Source organism: Malurus melanocephalus, unplaced genomic scaffold (assembly GCF_030028575.1).
Source record: "Malurus melanocephalus ecotype Western Australia unplaced genomic scaffold, MMel_1.1 scaffold_88, whole genome shotgun sequence".
Lineage (NCBI taxonomy): Eukaryota > Metazoa > Chordata > Aves > Passeriformes > Maluridae > Malurus > Malurus melanocephalus.
The window spans coordinates 1735170-1761441 of record NW_026623320.1 but is presented as its reverse complement, the minus strand read 5'-3'; the positions used below and the strand labels follow the sequence as shown (position 1 = coordinate 1761441).

Below are 26272 nucleotides of genomic sequence, written 5' to 3'. Positions count from 1 at the left end.
TGGCCCAGAAGACAAGAAACACAAAAAGTTACAGAAGAAACTTCAAGGGAAAGTAAGTAAGGGGGGAAAAAAAGGTCGTTTTGGAAAACACGACTTTGAGAAACTGCAGAGGTTGAAAAGCAAACACATTGAAGGAAATCAGGCAAAATAGTGAAMAATATTAAACACAACGTCACATCAATCTGCTGGAAATCCAAAAATCAAAATTTTACAAAAAACAAAGTCAGTAGAACTTTGTAATGCTTTCTTTTCTGCCCACTGCTGACCATTTCAAAGACAGCGACTGGCCTAATTCAGCAAGGGAAATAATCTGAAACCAGACATACTCATAACTCCTAATTCCTCTCTGTGCTATGGATTTCACWGTTTTCTTAATACCTGACCTCTGCAGACTACAGATCAGATGGGTGACCATAGGACTATGATAAATATTGAAATGAATATTTTTATCAGATAAAATTTTGATTATGAYGAGCACAACAAGCAGAGATTCTGAMACTTGGCATACTGTTGCCCTTAAGAGTTTGTAAATTGCTGTTCACAGGAGGTAGCTACTTTGGTCAAAATTATTAAGTAAAAGATTAGATAATTCCCAGTGTACTTGAGTTGTTGATTTTTACTTTTTTTAAGGAGAAATCTAATAAACAGTTGTACAAATACAGCCTACATGCACCTTAGGGCACCRTACACTCAGGATCTTCTTTTGAGTTCTCTTGTATTCAATGCCTTTAATAATTAGACTTCCAATTCGATGTTTACAGTTTAAGAATCCACAACACTTTCATTTTCTTACAGTTTTTCAGATCTGGAATAAGTAACAGTGATTCTCATGTGATTCTTACAGGTTTATTTTCTCAAACCTTTCCAAGATACACATCTGAAGTTATTCTCTCTCTCTCCTCCCTCACAAGGAAATAAACCAAAACCTCCAGCCATCACTGTCTTACTTCACGCTTGAATTCTGCAAGGTAAATRCTTAAAAACCTACTTAAACTACTCAGAAAAATGTAACCATGCTTAAACTCTTGCCTGTAAAGCCCAAACATGATAGTGATCCATCTCATCTGTGCCATTAATTTCATTGATGGTATCTGTCTGCGGTACTTTCCAACTGCACTGGCATAGCACAATGCATTGTAACCCTGCTAACAGTACAGAATCAGGTGGGAGGAGAGGCTGATGCTGGTTTTGTGCAGAAAAGAATTGCTAAGCCCTGACCCCTCGAGGACAAAGCAATGGTGCAAGAGTAGTCAAGGCCAAAGCTCTATTTGCAGAAAATCAATGGGTTATGCACAATAGCAGCTGCACTCAGATGTTCACAGCTCAGCTGGAGTCTGTAGATCTGGTCTCTAAATTCAGATTTTCTGATGTTGAAAACTAGAAAAAAACTAAGAAACACTTCCCCCCCCCCCATTTTTTTAATTTAAACGGTCAAAGCAGAAGCAAGCTTTGAACAAAAATTTTTGAAATTGAGTGAATCTCTTCTCTTTGCCACTCCTTATGATCTTTGGTAGCCAGCCAAATGGCTCAGCTTAGCTTCACTTTCCACATCAGTCCAAAAGTTGAATAAGTAATAAAACTTGCATGAGTAGAGGGCTTTATAATCACATTAGAGACAYGCAAGAGAGACCGGTTCCCTTGGTTCACCGGACAGCTTGAACAAGGCTTCATAATGAGGGACAGGTGCTGGCACCAATTAGGAACACTCAGCTCACGCTGACATCGGCCCCTCAAAGCAATGACTGCACTTTAATCCTCTAAGCCACATAAAAGAAAAGCAGAGAGTGGGCAGACAAAAAAAAACCCAAACAAAAACTCTAAAAATGCCTCTGCAGAGGATTGAAATATTTTTGCTTACTTAAGGGAATAAAATAGAAGTGTCACAAAGCTGCAGAAAGTTCACTATGAAGTATCTTGAGTATATAAAGAACCTAAATCTTCTGCACAACAGGAGTATTTAATTTTAGGAAGGATATCACCAAGTATAGTATGCATTCATCACAACTATCAGAATTTATATCCAGAAAAGAAGCACAGAATAAAATGGAGTAGAAGCAGAACATGTAAATATTGAGGTAAGATAAAATTATTCCATCTATGTCAACTGRCATTTAAAGCATTATGGGACACAAGACAGATTTTAACTGAGATTATTAAGGAATTCTGCAGGCTGAAATGTTATTGTTAACAGCTTCTTTTAACACTTCCTCCCCTTTAAAAGACTTTATATTCCTTTAAAATTCAGAAAGCTTTCATTTAAAAGGTGATACCTGAAAGTTGAAGATATATAGATTCAATACACACATTGTAAACACCAACACACACATTCATTTTTAAGTATCAGTTCCTCCTTCACTTACATGCCAGGTCATGAGGTAGATGTTTTCGCTTCAGCTGATGACATCACAAGCTCCTAAAAAAATGAAAGGAGTGCTATTTAGGTAGTAGGAGTGACATCAGGCATTTAATGTTTGAGCTACAATTTAATTTTTGGCAAGTAAGTGAAGGGTGCATTATATTTTTATTGCAACTTTCCCAAGAAAATTATATTTCYGGAATATAAAGCCTTAAATTCCACAATTCTCTTCAATATGTGGAAAAATGAAATGTATCGGCCATAGGTGCACGTTACAATATAAATGCAGGAAGCACTCCAACTAAAAACAAATTTATAAGAATATTCTCAAAGTTGATTTTGCCATCCTCTTAACATGAATTGGAACCAAGTTTATCAATATCAACAAAAAGAAATTTCAATTAGTATTTTCTCTATCCTGTTTTGGCAACAAAAAAACCTCAACAAACATGTTCAGATAGATGCATTATTCAGCTGGCTTAAGGGGTTGATTTCATCATATACACTGATGCTTTTTTCATTCAAGAGGGTCTTCTATGAACCACTTATAAATTCACAGGAGGGCAAACAAAATAACTATAGAGGGAAAGCTCCATGTGGCTCCTGATTTAATTCCTCCCGACAGTCCTCCAGACCCCTCCTTGACAATCCCAAATAGCTTAGCTTCCCTGGCAGGGATTCTGCTTACTTGCCCTTTTTAATCTTGCCCCAAGCCTTGGGCAATATTAAATATGGGAATAGAAGGAATTTTTCCGTCCATCAGGTGCCTGCATTCCCCTCCTGCAGGAGCATRCACATGTATGTTTTGTGCCCTATTGTAACGCGCATGGCAAAGGCATTAAAGCCGTCACACCCAGAGATGAGTTGCARCACTCCCCAGAGATGTCAGCAGCCTGACCAGGGGCTGTCCTGGCAGGCAGTCCGCCCCATGCCTCAGAGCAAAAAGTTAACAAAAACAGGGTAGCTACGAGCTGTGGAAGAAAGTATGAAAGAGCAAAACTGCAAGTAAAAACCGAAGAACCCATAACTGAATAACCTGCCAGTAGAAAATGAATTTGAAAAGGGGATATGACAATGTTTTTCTAACCAGAAAAGGCAGTTTCTGGCCAAAGTGTCAGCACCATACTCTAACATTTCCACTCCTCCACCCATCGGAGTATAAGAAAAAGATACAACCACCCATCCACTAAGGAGTGGCACAGATCCCATTACTTATTACAACTACTGTTGCTCAACTTAGGCTGTGGCATCAAAGGAAAACATTTCCTTACAATCTGGGGAAAAGAGGAGTGAGAAAAGGGAAACACATAATACATTACAGCTCCTGTATGTTGACTGTAAAATTTTGACATTTTGGCTCCATTAATTTTCCTTGATTTAAAGTTTTGCTTTTGGGGTTTTTTTGTGTTCATGTGTTTGGTGTTTTGTTATTGARGGGGGTTGGGGCACAGCAAAAGTGCTTGGTTGGTTTGAGGGGTTTTGGTTTTGGGTTTTTTTTTAATCTTCCTAGGTTCCTCTTCCCATTTTCCTGACACAGTCTGGCTATACCCCACATTAAGCAATTCACTTTGAGCAACACAAGAAGATCTGTAGATCAAAGCAGTACCAGAGCCAAGGTTGTCGAAACATGAATCACACTACGTGGGTCGTGTTTTTAACTTGAGATAAGCAGATACACTCTGCCACCACCACACACATGGCCACAGGGGCAATCCACAGGGTCCATGCAGGAGAGGGTGTACTTGGCATGGGCATCAATGGGAACCTCCAGTCTCCAAGGCATAAACACATGACACACAGGCATGGGGGTGACCAGAGGGGCTYGCTTCAACAGCCCACTGCTGCTCAGCCTGGTACTACTCTGCCTGGTACTCTGCCTCTACCCTCCAGCTAAGAAATGCCAAGAGCCTCACCCACAAAATACACTGGAAGAGGGAGGGCAAGCAAAGAAAATAAGTAAACAATTAAAAAAGGGCTGGCTAAGTTTTCCAAACATGACTTTGAATGAATTTTTCTTATGACATATTTCATTAYGGAGCAATTCTTTAATGTCCCAATTGAACCCATTTAATATAAGTTTTCTATAGAAACACAAGCAAAGCCCTGAATGTGACAGCTCAAAGGRCATCATTAAAACGCAATGCAGCCTACAACTTTTAAGTGTGAACAAAACCACAGCTTTTGCCTCCAAACTGAACCACAAAACTAATATATTTCTGAACTCTTCATTAAAAACACATTTATTTTCTCAGTAAAATGCCAAGATGAAYTCTGAAATACTGGAATGTTCAACTAAAAATCTTTTTCTTTCTCTAATCCTTACAGTATAGCCACAATCTTTAGTCCCAACTTTACTTATTTCACAACCACAAATAAATACATAAAATGCAATGAAAAATACAACTGCCCTCACAAAATACTACTACAAAAGACTAGAAAGGTAGTCTTAATATATTGATTGAGAAACATTAAACTAAGCCACCTCAAATTAATCAGGCGGTTCTTCCCCAATAGTTTAAAAATAATGGAAAAATGCCAACCTCCCCATGCGCAGCAAGTTCAGGCAGGGTAAAGAATGGACAGGAGATGCTCACCCTCCCCTCCACACAAACTATGCCAGCAGACTCTACACTCCTATTCTCCAGGTACATTTGAAAAAGGAATGGGTCAGCAACAGAAATTGTGGAATGAATAAACAGAAAAAAAAATTATAGGAACTAAAGGACACTGTAGACACAGAAAACAAAACTTACAAATGCACAGTAGTTTTTCATAAATATTGCCTGGAAACTAAGCGTCACTAGGGAAAAAMGCATCAGCAAGATTTATTTCTTAAAATACAACTTTTAACAACAGAAGGCCACTTGGAACACAGATCTATTTTTGTAGTTATCACTACTGTTATACTATCACTCTCTCAGCAATTTACCACAGTGCTTACCAACAGCCAAGCTACCAAAACAAGAATTGTGCTGGTTGAAAACAGTGCTTCATGCTTTTCTCGTCAACCGTCCCACACACTACACTGCCATTTGCAAAAACAGAGAGATGGTTGAAGAAAAAAAATCTGCCAGGGTCCTGAAAAAGGACAGCTAGACAGGACCAAAAACTCAGACTCTGCATAACAGAGGTTCCCCAGCCTCTCCAGGGGWGCCCCTTCCATGCTGCAGGACCCTTACTGCCAGCAAGTTTGTCCCAGCACATTAACCACCCATCTTCCCCCATGCTGTTGAAGCCTTTACCAGGTCCCTCCCTGCACTGGACCCTGAAGAAATCACTCCTTTCTTTATACAGTAAAACTCATGTTTGAACACTAACTCAACTCTCTTGTCAGTGTGCCCTTGTCTTTTCTCCAGACTAAATGAAACCCGGTTCTATCACCCCCTGCTTATAGGACATGTTTTCTACATTTCTGATTCTTCTAGTTGCTGCTGTCCACTACACTTTCCAGGACTGGTACACAAAACCATTATGAGGTTGTGATGTCCAAATCAGGATAAATCTCCCAGCTGAATCCTTCCCTACACAGAAAATGCTATTCTCTTGTTACAGAAAAACATCCTTCACTGTCACATGTATTGAAGATAGTAATCCTACATATAAACTCCAGCGCATTTGCAACAGTGTGACTGTTGCCTCATGTCCTGGCTGTGAGCAGTTATTGCTGCTGGGCCCACTGCTCCCAGCCTGCAGGCATGCAGCCAAACCTTCCTGCCACAGAGATGCCCATCCACACCCTGATCAGCCCCATGCACCCCMTCCTTCCAAACTCCTTCTCCAATATCTCAAAATAACTACAAAGCATCTCTTCCCAGATTGATTCAGGTATTGAATTAAGAGTCCTCATTCCTTCACCCACATCATTAATAGCAAAYATTAATTCACCTGTCTTGTTTGAAACTAATTAGCAATTATCTTCTCAGTTTTCTCAGCAGCTACAAACATTCCTGTGAACATTTCAGCTAATCCATGCTTCCTTAGCTTGCTTCTGATAATATGGGCTGCCTGATAACTTGCATCATCTACTGTGCAATTCCTACCTCACAAATYACTTTACTTTCAGAAAGCTGGTCTTGTGATGCTTCACATCTCCTTCCCAGGGATATATCACTGCTTAGGTGGGAAAGGTATTAGAAAATAATTTTATAATTTCCATGTTTTTTACAGACTGTTTCAGATATCTAGCACACGCAGACAGTTCCCCATGGACTACCAGTAACATCACACAGACCTCTTACAAAAGGCAGATTAAAATTTTAATACTACTAAGACAGCATAGGAAATAGTAGTTTTTGAGATTATAAATATAGTATGAGGCAGGAAGCTAATGGTACTCTTTTCCTAATAGTTCTGAAAAAATCATAATAGAACAAGTATCCAAATACCAAAATGGTATCCATCGTATTTAACTGAAGAGCTATTTCCAGTCAATATTTATCCTACAGTGATTAGAAGCAGAAAAGAGTAAGTCAGTAAGCTTTAAGAAAAGACTCGTAAAATCCCTTCAAAGTCATTGTAGCAAACAGTGTCAGATTTTTCCTTGTAATAAACTGATTTGTTGTTTATTCCTCTTCTTCACAAGTTTCTAGCAGTCCTAACTGCAGTGAGTGCTCTGCAGCTTCTACATTTCTATCTCCCTTCCACATTGGCTTAGCCAATTCACAAATTCATTGGAAAAATCTAAAGATAGTCCATCTCACCTCAAGGTAGATCAGAGAACTGAAAGCATAACTCTCTAGCACCTTCACTTCTTTCCACTCTTACAAAAATATTTTGTGACACCTTTATGCAGCAACCAGCCTATTCTTAATAACAGTGATTTAGTAATTCCCAGCAACCAATTAAAACTTGCTGGGAAAACAATTTCCCACAGCAGCTTACCCCACTTTCAGACAAACAATGYAGCAGGATGTCTAGAAGGATAGGTTTCATAAGGCAACTAACAAGTAACATCAAGACATTTTATGAAATGCTCTTAAGTCCCGGGCCCCAGGCACTAAGATGGTGACACAACACAGCAGTTATTTAGCTTGTRTGTTGGGCCAACCATTCTGCAAAATACTCAAAACTTATTGATTATCTGCAAATAATTGTTGCACAACAAAATTAACATATACATGCAAATAACTGAGTCAGGCTGAAACAATTCCCCTTACAGGGAAAAGCTACTAAGACCAACATAAACACAGGATTTAACTTACGAACACCCAGTTTAAGGTGCAAAGTTGTTTACATTCTTCATATACAGAYAGGATATTAGAATTGGTCAAACAAATGCATGGATCTGTAAGAGATAAAATGTAATGGGATGAATTTAAGAAAAAAAACCCAAAAAGTAAGGCATAGCATTAAGGAAATATCCTGAGTCAGAACTGCTAACCCACGTACCCAGGGGGAGGATTGGAGGCTGCAGCTCTTGACGTTTAAACAAAGATTGGACAAAAGTCCTGGTTGCTGCACTGCCAACACAACATGCTCTGCAGAGCTCHGCTTTTCTCAACCCAGCCAGAGGGCAAGGCAACAATAAATGGGACATGAGTATAAAGAGCACTGCACAAAGTGGTTTGCTGGGACTGTCTGCACTGAGGACTGCATCTCACCATGCAGACATGTTACTGTGTAGCTGYAAGTACTGTGCATCAGCTGCTCCACAGAACCCACGCATACCGCTGCATGCTGGTGAGAGCAAAGCAATCCCCGGTAGCTATTTCACTGTTCTGTCTCTCTCGCCTGCATCAGAGACTGAGGGATATATACAGCCTGATGGATGCTATGGTGTACAGCTGCATGCAAGGACAGTGCACAGCAGCTSAGATCCCTGCTCTTCTTTTTCAGGATGAAATGTTAAAGAGATGTGTTACTTGAGCCTGGTGCAACTCTCTCTGAAGAGCCGGTATTCCCTGCAGCAGGATGCACTTAACACAGAGGAAGGTAGCAGAAAGAGACTACAAATGCATGTGGCAGAAGGCTACAGTACAAGATCTAAACTGAGATAAAAATATAGGGAGCTGGCAGGAGGCTTCCTGATCCAAAGCCTGGAATGGGGTACAGGCAGAAACAACAAACATATTTTGGCACTRCCTACTATTAGGAACTTGAAAACAGGTCTGTGAGCCACAGAGAAGCAAAAACAAGCTATTTATGAGGATCTGGAGCAAAACAAAATAGATGCAGTTCTTGAGGAAAGAACATTACATGTCCTGCTGTTAGCCACAGCCACATGCTGGCCAGCTGGATTTTAAGTATCAACCCACCTCATTCGACCTGTACCTCCTGTACTAAACAGATGTGTTAGTGTGCATTTTCTGTAGCTGAGTGATGGCAGTACTGTTTCATAGTTTTTTTCTGAAGGGAGCTCCAAGCAAATGTTTCAGAAGCAATAATCTAGATGACCTAGAAGCATCTTTTTCCATAGCCAAATTCCATTATTTAATGCAACTCCATGTGTACACTAAAGAGATTGTGATCTTTAGYGGAGGTCTTACAAAATAAAACTATTCAACTGTGAGAACTTCTAAAGTGTGGTAAGATAACAGATTTCTGATGGCACAGCTATGCCACTTCCACATTCTCCACCACAAGTCCCATGACCACACCACACACAGAGAGAGTCACACATGCTAAAAGCAGTGTGTGGATCCTCCACAAAGACAATATAAAATATGAGGGGACATATTTAAACTTTGGACCGAAGTAACCAAACTGTGCACTTCAATGCCTTCAAGTTAGAGTTCTGGCTCTGGAAGAAGAAACAGCAAACCCCATAAGGCTTTAACTCCCCATGCAGCAAATGGAAAAGTCTTTACAGTGGGATTTGAAGCACCCAGCACATTCAGGGCAGCCAGTTCATACACCAAAGAGGGAACGATGCCAGAAATCTCTCCTTTTACAGACTGCACTGCTGATTTGCAGTCCTSTAAACCTTCAGGAACCAGACACATGCTCACACCTTTCTTCCTCCTCACAGGCACTCTTCAGCCATCAAATTCAGCACCATGTAAGGTGTCAGCAGTTGCCACACCTACAAAGGCTGTCCTTAGTTTTCACTCCATCTTCCCAGCCCTCCTCTCCTGTCCACAGAGAGTTCCCCCCAGTGCTTTCTCCCTTTTCCTCAAACCTTTTCCATCASACAACTGTGCTGCTGCCTACCTAGAGCATTCAAGCACCTACGGTCATTCCCATCACTTCACTGGAAGACCAGTCTATGCAAGGACTTCCTATCTATGTTTTGATATTTTGCTTCAACCATTCACTTACAGGATGACCACCAGTGGTGGGGTAGTGTAAGGAGGAGCTCATGCGTCAAACCACCATCCACTTTTACAAAACAAATGAGCCTGCTGAGCCTCTGTTCCCAWCACAGTCAATGCAAGTAGGGAAAAAAGGGAACTACAAACAAAAAAACTTAAGAATAACTTTCCTCCTGTAATCCAGACATAAATTATCTCACAACTGGAAGACAGTAGTCAAGACAAGATTTTGTCTCCTTTTCTGGACATATTAAGTTATGATGCTCACCAGWGTACAACACAGGGATTCAGAGAGGCTACAGAACATGCACTTTTGAGTTTCTGTAACTGCTCTGGCTATGCAGAATTTGAGTAAAGTAGTGTGGAGATACTGCAAAATTCTKGCCCTTAAAGGGGCCTCTGTGGCCACAGAAAAATAACGCTCACAAACAGCACACCTCACATAAAAACACTTAGTCAGTATTTAGCTGAATGACRGTTCCCAGAGGTAAAAAAAGGGGGCCAAGACAAAAGTAACAATATTCATTTCACTTGATCATCACGGTGATTCAAAGTACTTTTGACATCCTTTATCAAACTTGGGACATTGTGTTTGTGAATTTTCATAAGGAAAGYCTCTCTGTTCTTTCTTGGTCAGACACCATACCAGCACTCAAACTGTCACCTAAAGCATCCAAGCTTTGCACTTAGACCGCAAAACACAAGGCTTGGAGCACAATCAAATGACAATTAATGAAGCAGCAGACATGAAAACACAGTAAACATGACTTCATCAACTTTATCCTCTGTGGCTGCAAATCCCACAGCAGCAACCAAAATTACTTCTTCCTTGAAGATGATCTTAAATGGTGGAAAAGGGTTGTGGGTTTTTTTTTTACTGTCATTAAGAAGAAACCTGTGTCAACTAACTAATTCTTTCCCAAAATCATTCTCACTCAGATATGAAAAGCTCTGAGAAACAAGCAGGGAAACTCTGGTATTGGTCGAGTCAATAGAAATTAAAGTTAGTGCCAAAAAAAAAGCCAGAAATTAACAAAACATTTATCTGATGAATTTGTGAGCAGAATTCCTAAACAACAAAACTGAGTTTAATTCTTCTCAAAAAATCTCCTGACTCAAATATATTGGAGAAGGATGGGGGGGGTTGCACGATCAAGTTGTAATGCAAGAGAACTATTTCTTTTTATAGCAACCACTGTCAGAAAAACTTACTGTCAAAAGGAAAAACCTTTGATTGAACTATCTAAAATATTCAGACTTTTCTGATTTCTTGTAGTTTATTAACGTAAGACTTCCACTATATAAAGYTGTTGCCTTTTTGGAGGCAAAACTTCTGATATTGTTTAACAAGGGATAAAATTAGACTTGGAGAGTCTCCCACCTACGTCATTGTGGATGGGCTTCCAGCAGYTCCAAGGAGGACAGCAGGTAACCCTGCCCTTGACAATACACTGGCACAAAAGAGAAAACTTGCCTTAATAGGTTTGCTTCCTTAGTTTTACATTACTTCTGCTTACCTGAAGCACAAAAACCTCTATAATCCTGCCAGACCYGGAAAGCTCAAAACTAGAAGTAAACAAAGGAGCTGAGCTTTTTCTCCTTTGAGAATTTCCATCATGCCGTCAAACCCACRATTCTAATTAAATCCCTACAAGCCTGTAAGAGACCACAAACAGGCAGAGGTGCCATAGAGCACCCTAATGTGACATTAAAACCTCTAAAACATAGATCTAAAGACACTTTTTTATAGCCAAAGGAATCTGGTACAGGAGTGAAGCTGGCTCAACTTGTACAGTCCCTGTGCAAAGGCTTGCACGAATGCTATTTCTTCAGAATTAGGTGTTTGTGACCAGTTGGACCATTTCAACAGTCACACCAGAGCAAGACCTTCAACCTGCTGTAAAAGCTGACTTCTTTGATAGAATGAGCTTATTATAGATTCCCTAAAATTATTTAAAAGAGGAAAGAAAAAAAACATTTTGACCAAAAAATTAGAACAGGATAGCAAATGGCTAAAAAAGGATTTGATAYAAGTAACCAGGATGTATTTAAATGTTTCAAAAGCTATCCCACTAAACCAATGCTTTGCCACTGTCTTGCTTTTTCCAGCAGTTCCTCCATATATAAAAACAAGCTTGCTTTGAAACACTAACTGTACAAAAGTAAGTCAAACATACAGATTTAACTTCCGGAACAAAGCACAATTTACCTATGAACAGGCATAACACAGAAGGTTTTTTTTGTTACACGCTAGCTAAATGCTCATCAAACCAATATCAGCATTCACCAGAAAAAAGTTTTAGATCACAACACTTGTTTTAATGRATTTTTAAAAATACAACTTGAATTTTCAGTAGATGATGCTTTTGCATATACACATATGTAAACCCCCACAAATGTACCCCACATAAAGACACTGACGAAGGATAAGGCCTCCTTTATCAGATGGACCACACTTAAACAAAACAAATAAACAAAAAAAAAATAAATAAAATAAACCAAAAAAACCCAAAAAACAACAAACCAAGAAGTCTGCCAAAATACTTTCAGGTTGACTGCAAATAATCTGGAAGTCCATACTGTCTGGAGTCTGGTACAGGAGACGATTTATACGTTCCCAAGAAAACTGTGAGGCACTCACTGTTTTCTCCAATAACAAGGAAAAAGTTGGAAAGTTAAGTAAAAAGGAAGAGGGGACAGCCAAAGGGAGTCTATAAAGGCATCAAAGACGTGGATGGCTGAGAGAGATATAAGTCGGAACTACAAATCATATTCAAGATTTCATCTGCAATTGAGGCTTTACCTTTTTGCCTTTTTAAAGTTTCTTTAGACATTTTTTCCAACTTTTAAYCCCTTTGTATTTAAAAAATGGACTGTTTCAAATGCAGAAGCCAAGCACACAGAAGTGAACATACAGAAAAAAAAGTATTTCCATAATCTTAAAAAGATAATGAAATGGCACCTGCAAAAGCCACTGGATTTCAGAARCCTAAATTAATGCACATCCCTGTTTGCTGTTACATATAGAGGTTTCTGAAAATCTAGAACAAGTACATAGAAGACACCAAAGGATCCAAGACAGTACTTACACCAGATTAATCCACAYAATGGGAGTCATGGGGCTCTGACTGATACTGAGCTGACTGGAAGGAGTGTAAGCTTTCTAATAAAGCATGTCCCACCTTCTGAAGTTTTATGGCATTTATAAAGGAAGAAAAATGAAAACATAATGCATCAGATCCAGATGTATTCAGTTTTAAGCAAYAGAGGAGAGACTACTAAGAATACTGAGTACCGAAACAAAGTAATTTTTAACCTCTTCTTTCACAGAGCTCAGGGCAGTCTCATTTTCTACAGTATTGTACCACAGATAYTCTGTCTCTGTATAGGTGTATACAACCAAATAAACCAAATCAGATCTCCATCAAAACTGCAGAAACACACATGAATGTAACCTGCCAATCAGAAGCAAAATCTCATTCAGTTGCCATTGTAAGCAAATTTGGTACACTAGCTGTATAAGTATTCGGAGCAAAAACATGTTCACTATTAACTTCAAGAAACTTAGGCATCTGAAAAACACCTGAATAAAAAATAATTTCACTATAGTATGATACATTAAAAAGTACAAAACTACAAGAACCAAAATGAAACCACCAGAACTTATAGATACTAGCTGCAAAGGGCACGCAAAATCATTTTACATCATTTCTATTTATATTAAAATAAAGAATTATTTCATCCCATAGGTTTTTCATCTTTTTCTTGTTTTGGCCCAAAAAAGTGAACAAGCACTACCCAAAGAAAGTGAAGAAAAACAGTATCTGTAATACACGCATACTTTGAAAAAATAATTTCCATTAAAAGATCAGTACCATAAGTAGAAGTGAATTTAACTTCCTAAGTATGCCAACAGGCACTATAATATTGTTGTTCATAAACATGTACCTTATATTAAGACCAACTTTTTGGTTCCTCCCTCACTCTTAGCACATTCTGTTGCAGAGCTGCAAGTTCAAATTTGTCAAGCAAAATGCTTCACTTACTTCTTCAGATTGCTCATTTCATGCTACAATGGAAATGATTATGTTGTTAACATAAGGAAGACTGCAACTTCATTATCAGGTTTAAGTATCTCCCTTTCACTTGGTTAAGTGACAGGCAATTTGATTTTTGTAAAAGAACACAACTGCTGTTGAATTAGGCCCAAGCCGAAGACTTACTAGAATTCCCCCAAACAAGGTTAACGATGTCAAAGCATAGCAGCAACACCAACAACCAGCACCCCTTTCCTTTTCAGTGCACTGGTCAGCAATTCTTGAAAAAAAAAAAAACCAAAAAACTAACATAAAAAGCTGTTATCTGTGCTTGAAATGAGCATTTTTTTCTCCCTCCTATCAAACAGCATCTAACAAGTTTCCATTGCAATGCAGAGTAATCACCTGTTATCACTATTTCAGTCAATATTTTCCTGCTGGGAAAAGTTTATTTGTATGAAAGCAGGAAGAGGAGTACCAGTTTATTACTCCTCTTTCTATGCAAGTATTAATAAAAGTGGGAGAGGTATTACTCCTACCTCTCTGCTAAGGCTCCTCCTCACCAGATAATTGCTGAGCCTAACATTTTCCTGTCTGCCTATAATGCATTTACATACTGAGTATTTCACCTCCACAAGATCTTTGATTGGTTTGTTTGCTTTTTTCATCAAAGCCAAAACCTGGGTAGGACAAGGGCACTATTTCCCACAATGAGTCCTCTACAGCCACTTTGATATCAAAGCCCAAAAAATTAACACTGAAAGAATGTTAAATAAATACAGGCAGTTAAAAGCAGAACAAATAAAGAGAATTAAACAACACAAGGAATCCCACTAGGGACATTTGTTTCCTCCCTTAACAAGATACATTTTTCTCCTATACACTTTTGTATCCAGCAATTCAAGATGTCATGTTTTCTGCATGCATGTCATTTTATTCTGCTATACTTCATATGTAGGAAAAGATTTAAATATTTACACATTAAAAGTAACAATTTTCTCAATACCACCCGGTTCTACATAGGAAGCATTATTTAAAAACTGTCTGGTCTGTTAAACCAATGCTCACATTTTTTAAGTGGTATGAATGAAAGCTTATCGTTTAGTTACAGTTTTCAAGTGCTTATGAATGTTACTGTAACTTTTGTCTAACACTTGTAGTAAATCCATAACTTATCTACAGTTTTGAAGAATTTCAGTAGTTCAATATTATGTGATAAACCATACAGCACAATTGAAAGACAGCACCCTGAAAAATACCTCTCCTAGGTATTTTTCCTCTCACAATTCTGTCATCAACCCAACAGCATATTCCAAAACAAGAACGTCCTGAAAATTTAAAACACAGCTTGGAAAACACTTCATTACACAGTAACACAGAACAATTTCCAATGAATGTTCCAGTCAGTTGTTTCACTTTGCAGTGCCTGGTGTGTGGGGTACCACCCCTCCCTTTGGAGGATCTCAGGTATCCCAGCCTCTACTCACCCACTGCACTGCGCTAACCCTCAGAAGCTGCTGGACTTGCTGGGCACCAAACCACTTGTGCAGGCAYGAAACTGCTCTCTAGGACATGAGCAAGAGCCTGAGACTTTCACCAGCAAAGGTTATCAACAGTCAGGAGCTTTAAGCAGATAAGACAGACCCTCAGAAAACATTCAAGCAAGAACTTTAATCTGGAGCAAGGTGGAAAAAAGGGAAAAAGGAAAGAAAGGGGGCTGGGGGAAGCCCTGAACAGTAGATAAGCGAAGTAATACATAATTTCCTCAAGACTGTGCGCCAAGCATATTCAGTTCAGCAAGCAGTCAGGCATGTGTGTAAACCTGTTTTTTAACATCTTCTAGAGCTCCAATTAAAACACAAAGAGGCATTAACGACACGATATGTTCACCATTCAATTCAATAATCAAGAAACAGAGCTCTAATCTAATGCTATAACAGGTGTACTTTGAAGAAGAAAAGCACTCCAAAGTTTTCAAATAAAGTTTAACAAGCTAATGCAAGCATACCAGTATTTAATCCAGGAGAAAATTATAACAAATAGCATCAGCAGTCACGAGCTTATCCTCCCACCTTCTCCTGCTCCTCCGAAGAGGGCGACTAAGCAAGTGCCAGTGGAGCCTCCACAGTCATACTCACAGCTCAGGGTCTCTTCCATTCCTTTAAATCCAAGTAAAGCCTGCATTATTGCTCTACAAATACAGAAGTTTTCATTAGGTACAAGATCACACATCCCAGACTGTTCTAATCCCCAAATTCTTGGTCTCTCCTACACACCAAAATAAGATATTATATTAGTTGGGAAAGTTCAGATGCCATCTAGAAAAGGGTAACTTGGAACCAAATGAACATGAAAGGGTGAACAGCCCAGGGAAACAGGGAGGTGCTTGGTAATTACATTGGTAACTTTCCACAGAAGACAACACCCAGATTGTCACATTATACTCCTGAAACTTATTAGCCAGACACCAGTTTTACTGATACTTCAACTTATTTATAGACACAMTTTGTAGGGGTTCTGAACATCAGATGTGCAGTTGTAGCTACAGGATAGTATAAAGAAAAGTCATTTTAAAGTGACTTWAAAAATGTAATTGATCATTTGACATGAATAAATATAAAAGAAATCAATTCTCACACTTTTTATTAGCAGCATTAGATTAAAGTAAGCTATGTGCTAAAATGCAAAATTTCATAGGGTTATCTCACTTTTCAGAGGCGCCATCAAGCCCTACAGATCTCCAGCATCTCCCACTCCCACCTGACCCAGCCTCCGCCAGCACAAAACCTGCCAGGGCCTTGACATAACATTTYGTACATCAGCTCTTCAAGATGCAAATAGCATCTGTTGGCTTCCATTACATAAATACCCCCGATAAGAGCTATTATTAACTTGTTGGTTTCCATTTTAAGTAAAGTATGTAAAAATCGTATTTATGTCTCCAATTACATGAAGCCTCAAGCGTCATAGGCACTTCAAATCTTCAGAAAAGAGAACCAYCACACAGTTTCAGAGGTTCCCCTCTCCACAGAGTCAAAAGCCCCCAAGCCCCCTTAGCTATAGCTSCCACAAAAACTGTAGGAGTGATTAAGCAGCATGTGCAAATAGCAAGTTTTGGCTCAGTCCATTTCTGTCCATAATGAAAGAAGTCACYAACCAAAATATACCAGTACCACTGATCTAGACAAAACAGTACATCTTTGGTTATAAAATGCATTAAGAGAATGATACTTATTTGACTGAATATTAACTTTTAAATTTCAGTTGAATACAACATTCTTCRCTATTGAATTACCCGGTATTTTCTGAAGAGTGGGCATAACACTGCACCATCAAACCCACTCAAGTAATAGCCCCGCAAACCACATACTAACTTCTGAAGGAGAAAGACAAACCACAGAAACATATGTTCACATGAAATTTCCATCCATGGATGATAAAAGATGCACTACAGAAATGGGTGCACATTCCTTCTCCAGAAACATCCCATGTCTTGCTAAGCTAACAAAAATATCCAGACACTATGCCCTGCTCCTCACTCACTGGGGCATGATGGTCAGAAATTARTTTCAAATACTGAAATAAGCTACCTAAATAGACCATAGGGAACACTGTAGGACTGTTTCAAACTCAAGATAGCTTGTACAGGGTTTAACCTCACTTCTCCCCATCAGGTCTAACAAATCCAGCCATTTTCAAAAAAAAACCATGGCCTTGAACACCTGCCATCACACCAGCCAAGAGCTGAGGTCACCAGTCAACATATCCCCAAATCCAGCTGCAGCAAGCTCTTGGGGAAAATGCTCTACAGCATTTGGTAGCTACTACAGTGACCGTGCATGTGACTCTGCCCATGTGAAAATATATAAAGCTATACAGGTAAAAATAATACTCAATTGAAGCAAAGAAGCCTTTGTATAAATTCTTCTCCATAAGCAGTCTGTGAAAGTGACATGTATTTTAAAAATCAAAACAAAAAGCCCTCAACAATCCCAGGTATCCCAATAAATCCCAAACACAAACTTCCTGATTTTCTGCTGCTGAGAGGAAGTCCACAGACACCACAGAGAAGAAAACAGCTGGGTTTATTCCAACACTACACTGAGATAGATCTATCTATCTATCTATCTCAGGCTCTTACATTCACAGTGGATTTTCATGGATTTAATTAGATCCCAAATGAACATGCATCCTTGGCAAAAAATGCTACTGCATATGTTCCTACATCAGTTCTCTAGCAAACCTTGGTGGGTATCTGCTACATGTATATAAGGCAACACAAATAAAAAAGACGTACAGTTGGACACAACTGAGAGGAGTATTTTCTGCTGGGGGAGGGAGGCCTGTTCTGTAAAAGGAACCTAGAAAGAGGAAACATCAAACAAAGGACAGGTAATAGAAACAGTTCTGCTATTTTGATTACTTTTACTGCATCTAAAGTCCAAGTTTTGTAAAGAAAGCTTTCTTCTTTTCTCTCTGCAATAAAAACAGGGCATGTCATGTCTAGTCTGCAAAGGGGTCAGAAGTTCAAGTAAAAAAAAAAAAACTAACAAACCCAACACAAACTTTAGATCTAAAAGTACCAACTTGCTTTTACTTTGAAAAGGTGCATTCTTAACTAAAGCGACTTCAAACTGCATTTTCTCCCTTCGATAAGTGCAGGTAAAGGTTTTTCTGATGTCTCCTTCAGGAACTCTGTGGCAAGCTTTAAAGTTATGCAAACATGCCTTCRTCCAGGTTGCCCTTTCCAGCCTAAGCCCATCTGGCACTTGCATTTTGAAGCTAACTCTCTAACCATCACTAAGATGCCGTGTCACTGCATACAGATGAGCAGGTGTGCTGGAGATGCTCTACAGAACACCCCATAACAACCACCAACCTGATGCAAAAAGTCGGCTGCTGATTAAACATCTTGCAAGCACCAGGACAAAACAMCTTTCTCTTACTCTTTCAGTTTTAGTGCAAAGGCTCTTTTACATTAACAGTGAGGCACAACAGCTTTCAAGTATCTAGTGTACAGTAATTGAAGGTTTTCTCATCACGACTAGATATTGTCTTCAGCATCCCTTTTCTTGTGAACATGAAAAAAAAAMCCCATAGGGTTTGAAGTACAGCACAAATTCAGTGATATTTTAGTAAAAATACATAGCTACTCATTATAACAATTTGCAAACAATAGCTTGCGAAGTCTTCAAATAACTATAAATGCTTTTTAGAAAATAACACTAGTTAAAAGATGGGGGAAAGTGACGTTTATTTGCCTGTTAAGATGTATTTCACGGCGCCCTGTACCAAATTCTCCCATTCYCCCTTATTATTTGCAAGTGTTACTTTTGCTACATCCCCGGCCGCTAACCATTACCGGTCGCGGATCATCCGGAGGACGAAGACATGCCTTTGCAGAAAGACGAACAGCATTAGAGCAAATACCACGCGAGAGAGGAAGGTGTGATTTGGAGAACTGAAGTCGGGACCTTCCCGCTCCTCTCCCTACAGGCACAGGGGGCACTGGGGCGCCATCCGCACCCGCCGCTCAGGCAAAAACTTACCTTGGCGGCGCGGCCGGCAGCGCGGGAGGGCTGCGCTAGCGCTTCATTGTCAAACTCAGTTCTAGCAAGTTCCTCGACATACCGGCGGAGCGGTGCTCGGCGGCGGACAAGCGCCCGGCTGTCTGTCTGTCTGTCTGTCTGTCTGCCCGCCCGCCAGCCACGCCCAGCCGCGCTCCGCAGGGCCCTGCCGGCTCGGGCACCGCCGGGTCGCCGCCTCTCCGGGCTGCGGCGAACAAAAGGGCGCTTGGCCGGGGGCCGCCCAGCCCCTGCCGCCCACCGCGGGCGCAGCGCCCGCCCGGCTCCGGAGCCGCCGCAACTTTTCCCTCCGGACGCGGCCGGGGCCGCAGCGCCCACGCCGGACGGGCTGCCCGCCGCTCTCCCCGCCCGCCGCCCCCGGCGCGGCTCCGCGCGTTCTCCGCCGGCGCCCCACGTACCCGCAGCGCCCGCCGCCTCCCCGCGCTCGCCGCCGCTTCCTCCTCCTCCCTCCTGCCCGGCCTTGGCGCCAAACGCCGCCGCCGCAGGCCCGGCGCCTCCCCCGCACAGGCCCGGCGCGGCGGCCCCTGCGCCCGCCCCCCGCCCCGCCTCCATGCGGGCAGCCCGGGCCGCGCTCACCTCCCGCCGCCGGCCCGGCCCGGCGCGCCGCCGCCTCCTGCTGCCCTGCTCGCTGGCGTGGGCGGCCGCGGCCGTCAGGGCTGGCGCTCCCGCCGCGGCGGCGGCTCCCGCTGCGGGTGCTGCTGGTGCCGTCCCGCGCCGGCGCGCATCGCCCCCACCCGCCCGCCCGCCCGGGCCCGTGGCCGGCGGCGGCTCCCGCCCTGCGTGCCGGCTGCTCGGCGCGCCCGCAGCCCGGCCCGCTCCTCCTCTGGCGGCGGCGGAGGCCGCACAAGAGCCCTATTGTATTATTGACACTGCTGGGCTCCAGGCCCCGCCTCTTCCCCTTCCCTCCCTGCCCGCGCCGGGCCTTCCTGCCAGCTGCGCCGGCAGAGCCGCCCCCCGCCCGGAGRGGAGCGGGAAGCGGCCGGGGGAAGGAAGAAGGGCCAAGTGTCTATTGAAGGTGTGGAGCGCATGTCCTGTGAGCAGCGGCTGAGGGAGCTGGGCTTGTTCAGCCCGGAGAAGAGGAGGCTCAGGCGTGACCTTACGACTCTCTACAACCTCCTGAAAGGGGGTTGCGGCCAGGTGGGGCTCGGCCTCTTCTCCCAAGAAACCAGCTACAGAACAAGAGAGCATAGTCTAAAACTATGACGGGGCAGGTTTAGGTCGGACATGAGGAAGAATTGTTTCATAGGGCGATTAGATATTGGAGTGGGCTGCCCAGGGAGGTGTAGAGACGGTGACGGAGGAGTCACCGTCTCTACAGGTGTTTAAGGAAAGACTGGATGTGACACTCGCTGGCATGGTCTAGTTGACAGAGTGGTGTTTGGTTATAGGTTGGACTCGATGTTACCAGGGATCTTTCCAGCCTAATTGATTCTGTGATTCTCTGAAGGGGCTGGAGGGCAAGGCCACWGTCTCAGCCTTTCCAGTGAATGTCAGGGTTGAAGGGAGAGGACCATTCTTGAAACCACTTGAGAGACAGGAGCTGGCTCCTGCCACTCCTGGGTGTTAATTTACCCTTTGAGGTGCCAGTTCAGGGCCGAGGGGCAATACCTGTTCTGCATCCATGAAGCCACTGGCTACTGAGACTCAGCTTGGACTGCACGGCTGGTGGCAGGGACAGAGGTGGCCAGGCACCTCACCATATCCCTCATACCTTCCAGCACCTTCTTGAGGGCACAGAGCACCCATCTCAGCCCAGTCCAGCATTAAACTAAGAACGTATTTCCGAACTAGCACAATTTGTAAAATAATGAGCATAAAGTTTACCTTAGGGCAGCTTTTAGCCAGCTATCAGTGTTAATCATTCAGCCCATGACATTGAAATAACATTAGACAGAAAGCACAGCAGGAAGCATCAGAATAAAGGAAACAACGGCAAAAATTCAGCAAACCTCCTCCGTTGTTACGCCCCACACCCACACTCATTTCCCATACTGCTATTACCAAGCATCACTTGCGTCAAACACTCTGGAAACCCCTTTTGCCTTCCTTACCAGAGGGAATGCTGCAAACAGTCTTAGCAGATCATCCTTCAGCTGCTGCAACCCCATTTCTCCATACACACAGTAACTGAGACATGGAAGGGCTATGGAAACTCTCATCTTTTTTCTTTTGAATAACTGGTTAATATTCCTGWGTGTATTATGAGGCATAGCTTTCTACAAATGCAGTTAGACCACAGCTAGACAGCAATGCTGACAAGTATGATTTCCATCACACACCAGCAATCAACTCATTTGCCTTCTGTTCATTTAYCTGCCAGAAAAGCACTCAGAGCAGCTTCAGAAAAACACAATATCGAGTAAAACACCAAGAATGCTGCCCCTACTACCGCCACTTGTGCAATCCTTTATATCGAACCAGGTGGGCCAAGCAATAYTGAATTTTAGACAAGAGATTTGAAGTCCAAAATGAAGAGAATTCAGAGTGATAAAACCAAGTTCATGTTCTAAAGACCTGTTTTCTAATCATAGAGAAATAAAAGTCTGAGCCAAACTAAACAAAAAACATTCTCAAGTACCAATATCTTCATTAGGAATTCTATTTTTTATGTGTCCACTAAACCTGATTAGTAGAGTGTGTGTATATATGTACATATACATATATACACACRTATACACATATATAGTGTTTAAAGTATCCATAATTCTGAAGGACAGTAAAGAATGTATATTCCCATCAGTGAAGGAAACATCCCTATGAGAAGTTTTCTGCCAGATTACTTTACATATGAATGACCTCATCAKGAGCAGATGCAGCCCAATCCCCAATCCAGGAAAAGTGTTTAGCAGCTATCTTCATTTCCCATGAATGGAATCACACACACCTCCCTACACTGGCTGTCACATTTTAGGAGAAGATGACATCCAAGCCTCTAATTCTATAGTAAATCCACAGCTGTACATGGTGGRCTCATAGCCAAAGGATAAATGACATAAGAAAACCCATGTCAGAAAGTCTGTGGGGCTACAAATTTCAATAAATGCTTTACATTCACTGTGTATTTCTACAGGAACACCAAGAAAGATGAATAAATAGGAAGCAATTTGTACACTTTTGTTCTTTTTAAAGTTTCTACATTCTCCAAAGGATGAAGTACAGATTCTCTGATGCACCTAGAGAATATAAGGAATTTACAAAGCCAGATGTTAACATATTGATAAAATGTAGCACAAACAGGAAGTCTTCCCAAGGGCAGAATGATCTGGAAACGAGAAGAGGTATGATCAGGGTTAAACAAGGTATGCCAATATACCATGCCCAAGCTGAACCAAGTCCTTATTCAGCTGTACAAAAGCTGCATGGTATATTAGGATATTAAGAAAATTACACCAAAGTAGTGTTGAACATTTGAGAAGATAGTYGTGTAGATTTTAACATGGATCTGAGCCACAAAAGAAGCACCTCCAACTGAAATACCTAGAAGTGCTCCAGTGAGTTTCAGCAACAAAAACAAGTATTTTTTTTCTACTGCATCTGCTATCATAGATCAGATGCCAGAGAAGCAAAACACAACAAGTATGTAACAGAGGAGTAGCTGGCAGAAATAAACATTGGAAAGGTCTGGTAGGTTAATTCAAACCACTTACCTCCAAGTCTTCATGGCATTCCCAGCCTGCACACAGAAGCCTCCATGGCCAGCAATTCTAGTTGACTGATAAAAGAAGTACATGGATACCAAAGCCTGCTATACCACTTTTCTTTGAAATGTGTAGATACTGCGTAAAACTCCCTTCATCAACAGAGCAGATACCATTGATGAAACCTKGATACAACATCCTTGAAACGAGAGCAAGCACTGGCAGTTAACAGCAAGAAGCAGAAAAGCTTAACTSCTTTATTTTACTTTCACAGTGAGCAAAATCATTTAACTGTTACTATAAAGCACAAACACACACCTGCAAACAAGAGCGTTAATTATGACCGTGGAGAAACTTTCATTCTTCTGTGGAAAAAAATGCAAAGCAGAACCTCAAATAAGGATGATCTTTAAACCCTTGTGACKAAAATTGTTTCTGATATTCACTTGTAGAAATAGAAGCAAAGAGCACTCAGAGCTTCAAAAGATAGTCTTTAAACACTGAATCCAATCCTTTAGCACTTGTTGGGGCAGCTATCAAAAGATGCCCTCAGCATCTTTTGACAGCCCTTCCATTTTATCTCCAGGACCCCATAAAAAAGCCCCTGAAGTGTTTTGGTTTTGGTGTTTTGTTTTTTTTTTTTTTTTTTTTTTTTTTTTTTTTTTTTTTTTTATGGAGGTACTTCAGAAATTGGGGGGAAGATCTCCATCATAAAAAGATCAGCACATTCCAAAAAGAAAAAAAAAAAGTTATTCCACAATCATGAACCATTTACTCGCTTAAGCTTCACTTCCCAGGATCTGACAAGTTCAAAGTTTTGTGCTTAGTGAGATCTTTGATTTATCTTTTTCCTTCTAAGAAAGTAGCACAGAATGGAGAGGGCTGCCAGTAGCTTTCAAAACCAATTAGTATTATAGCTATGTACCTTAAATGCATGGAAGTAAGTACCTAACAAAAAAAGAATCAAAGAATGCATATTATGCTTCTATTAGTGAGGAAATAAAGTTGCCTAAAAGACCCGGAAAGTTAGCTGCCTTTCTGATGATGTACATACAGTYTGGGGAAAATCTCACCACAGCAGACAGCATCCGTGTAAGTAAAGGAGAGCAGGGCTGCAGCTTCCTTCAGTGCTCAGAAATCACAATTCTGTGCTCACTCCACCTTTCCCTATTCCCCAAAAGTTTTAAATTATTTTATTTTTATTTTTGAGAYGCATGAGTTTAATGGTTTAAACAGAAAAAAAAAAAGATAAACCAAAAACAAACCCAAGCTTTTCMAGTTTTCTTCCCTATGACAAAAGGTATCTAAAAATAAAAATGTGGATTCTCACATGGCTCTATGAACTGTGACTTCACTACTACAATACTTGTGATAAAATGAAGTTGGAAAAGCAGAGATACATACCACTGTCATCGACACACAGTCCTTTGAGCTCTCAGTACTGCAGTACTGCAGAGGTGCTTTGCCTTAAATTTAGCCTCATCATTTGGATAGAACATATAATAGCACATTGCTTTCAGCCTTTTCAGTTTAGGACCATCAGAAAACACTCTACAAGAGCCTTTTAACATCACTGTAATTTCCTATTTATCAACTTTACACGTTATTTGAGGGAAAAACTTCCTACAGCTGTTTTAGCAAYAGGATATGAGTGAAATCCACACGTATTTGAAAGATCTCCCAGACCCTTGCAGCACTGGCAATTTGAAAGCCTTGAGCAATTGGAAAGAGATTGACTTGTACTTGACAGATGCTGCTCACATTGCTTAATATACATTCTGGGAAAGTACTCAGATACTCTGGCCATGAGTATCATAGCTGGGGATTATCATTAGATGCATTAAAAAAAAGTAGAAGGAATGAACAGTTGTACATTTTTCTGTATGTACTCASAAAACTTCAGAGCTCTTTTAAAAGCTTGTCTCACTTCCCCCTCTTTTCTTCTCTCTTACTCAGAAGCAGTGATGACTACATGTGCATCAGGAAGACACTGTGACCACAAACATTACCAGAAACAGTCTTATGGCAACCAGGCATTCTGAAGAGATGAAAGCAGTAAAAAGCATTTTTGTATCAAACTAGACACCAAGATATTAATGCCTGGAGTGTTAATGCTCTGTGATTTCCAGGAATCCAGTTAATCCTCCTGTACCTCGTGCTTCTAGCAGGTTTGATGTTTGCAAAGTTATGCCATATGTAGATGGTTGTTTTGAGAGACAGAGCTCAGACTAGACAGCTTTAAGAAAAACCTCCAGGTTGGCAATACAGCAAATGATTATTTTCCAGAAATTGTTGTCCTCAGCAAATTACTATAGCTCATACTGCACACTCTGCAATCAATGCGCAAGGAACGAGGTGGGCTCCCAGAGCTAACTGCTGCTACTGCAGCAAAATGCGGTACTACAGCACACAGCTTCAGGAAGTGCTACAGCCAGTTGCACCATCCCACTCAAATGCATGGATGCTAGAGACAATACTTACAATCGGCACTTATTTATAGCTTTTGAAACTGTGGGCCTAGAATTTACATGTTTTAGGTAAGATTTAAACGTGCCTTGAAAGAGCTGTTCCTGCAGACCTCTAAAAACTTATGTCACTCTTGTGGATTCAGAAGGCTTACTCATTAATTAAAAAAAAAAAGAAATGCCACAAAAGTCCCATGAGTCAACAAGGAACTTGATAGCAAAAGACCTACAGTTTAGAACTAATCAGGCAGGCAACCAGGCTGCTCACAGGTCTTAAAAGATTCATTTCACTGCGTCCTGCATTAAATTTTTAGGGAAACAGCCTGTGAAATCAACATTTTCTAGAAGCTATTATTATCAATGCTAATATAAATGTGTGCAGAAAGCTGAATTCTGTATGAATAAAGCCTAAATACTTAAAAGCCAGAATTATATGAGAAAATATTCAGCTACAGAGTTTTTACTCATGTTTAAATCAGTAAAACTTTTTTTTCCCTTATTAGTCAGAATTACTTAAACATATACTTTGTATTAAAAGGTTAAGGCTGCTTTATGAAATCGAAAAAAAAATCTGTCCAAGTTATGTAAGTGCAGCCTGGTATGTGGATTAAAGTCATGCAAAAAAAGCCTGTATATTAGATATGACAAAAGCTAGTGATCTTCTAGCAACTGGGGCACAGACACTTGTGCATGTTATTATTTGAGGACTGATTGGTAAAAATGGTGAAAATACTTTAGGACAGCTTTGCTATGACTAAGACACTACATAAAATAGGGTTATTAGGCAACTTGGATCCAACTGGAGTAACAAGATGGTTTTTAAACTGTAACATTGTACAATAACAGTTAAGGGTAAAACAGAGGTTTTGATACCTTAAAGTTTCACAATTTCACTCAATATTTTCAAATGATAATTATATTGATACAATATTTTATACTCT

General features: G+C 40.9%; 2 protein-coding genes across 6 annotated transcripts in view; one reads left to right on the top strand and one right to left on the bottom strand.

The window, feature by feature from the left end:
- Positions 1–19890, bottom strand: part of JADE3 (jade family PHD finger 3) — a 63610-nt gene extending 43720 nt beyond the window's left edge. Inside the window, exons 1-2 of one of the 5 annotated variants that reach the window (XM_057368109.1) lie at positions 19805–19849; positions 2361–2413 (exon numbers count right to left, since the gene is read on the bottom strand). The gene's annotated coding sequence lies outside the window, so the exon portion shown is untranslated. Of the gene's footprint in view, positions 1–2360; positions 2414–19192; positions 19354–19626; positions 19675–19804 lie in introns of those variants that run through there. The other 4 variants (XM_057368108.1, XM_057368113.1, XM_057368112.1 and 1 more) reach the window with 4 other exon arrangements.
- On the top strand, positions 19779–20276 carry LOC130574740 (transcriptional regulatory protein AlgP-like). Its single transcript, XM_057368129.1, has one exon. The coding sequence runs from the start codon at positions 19779–19781 to the stop codon at positions 20274–20276; it is 498 nt and encodes a 165-aa protein (XP_057224112.1).
- Positions 20277–26272: the final 5996 nt, after the last annotated feature.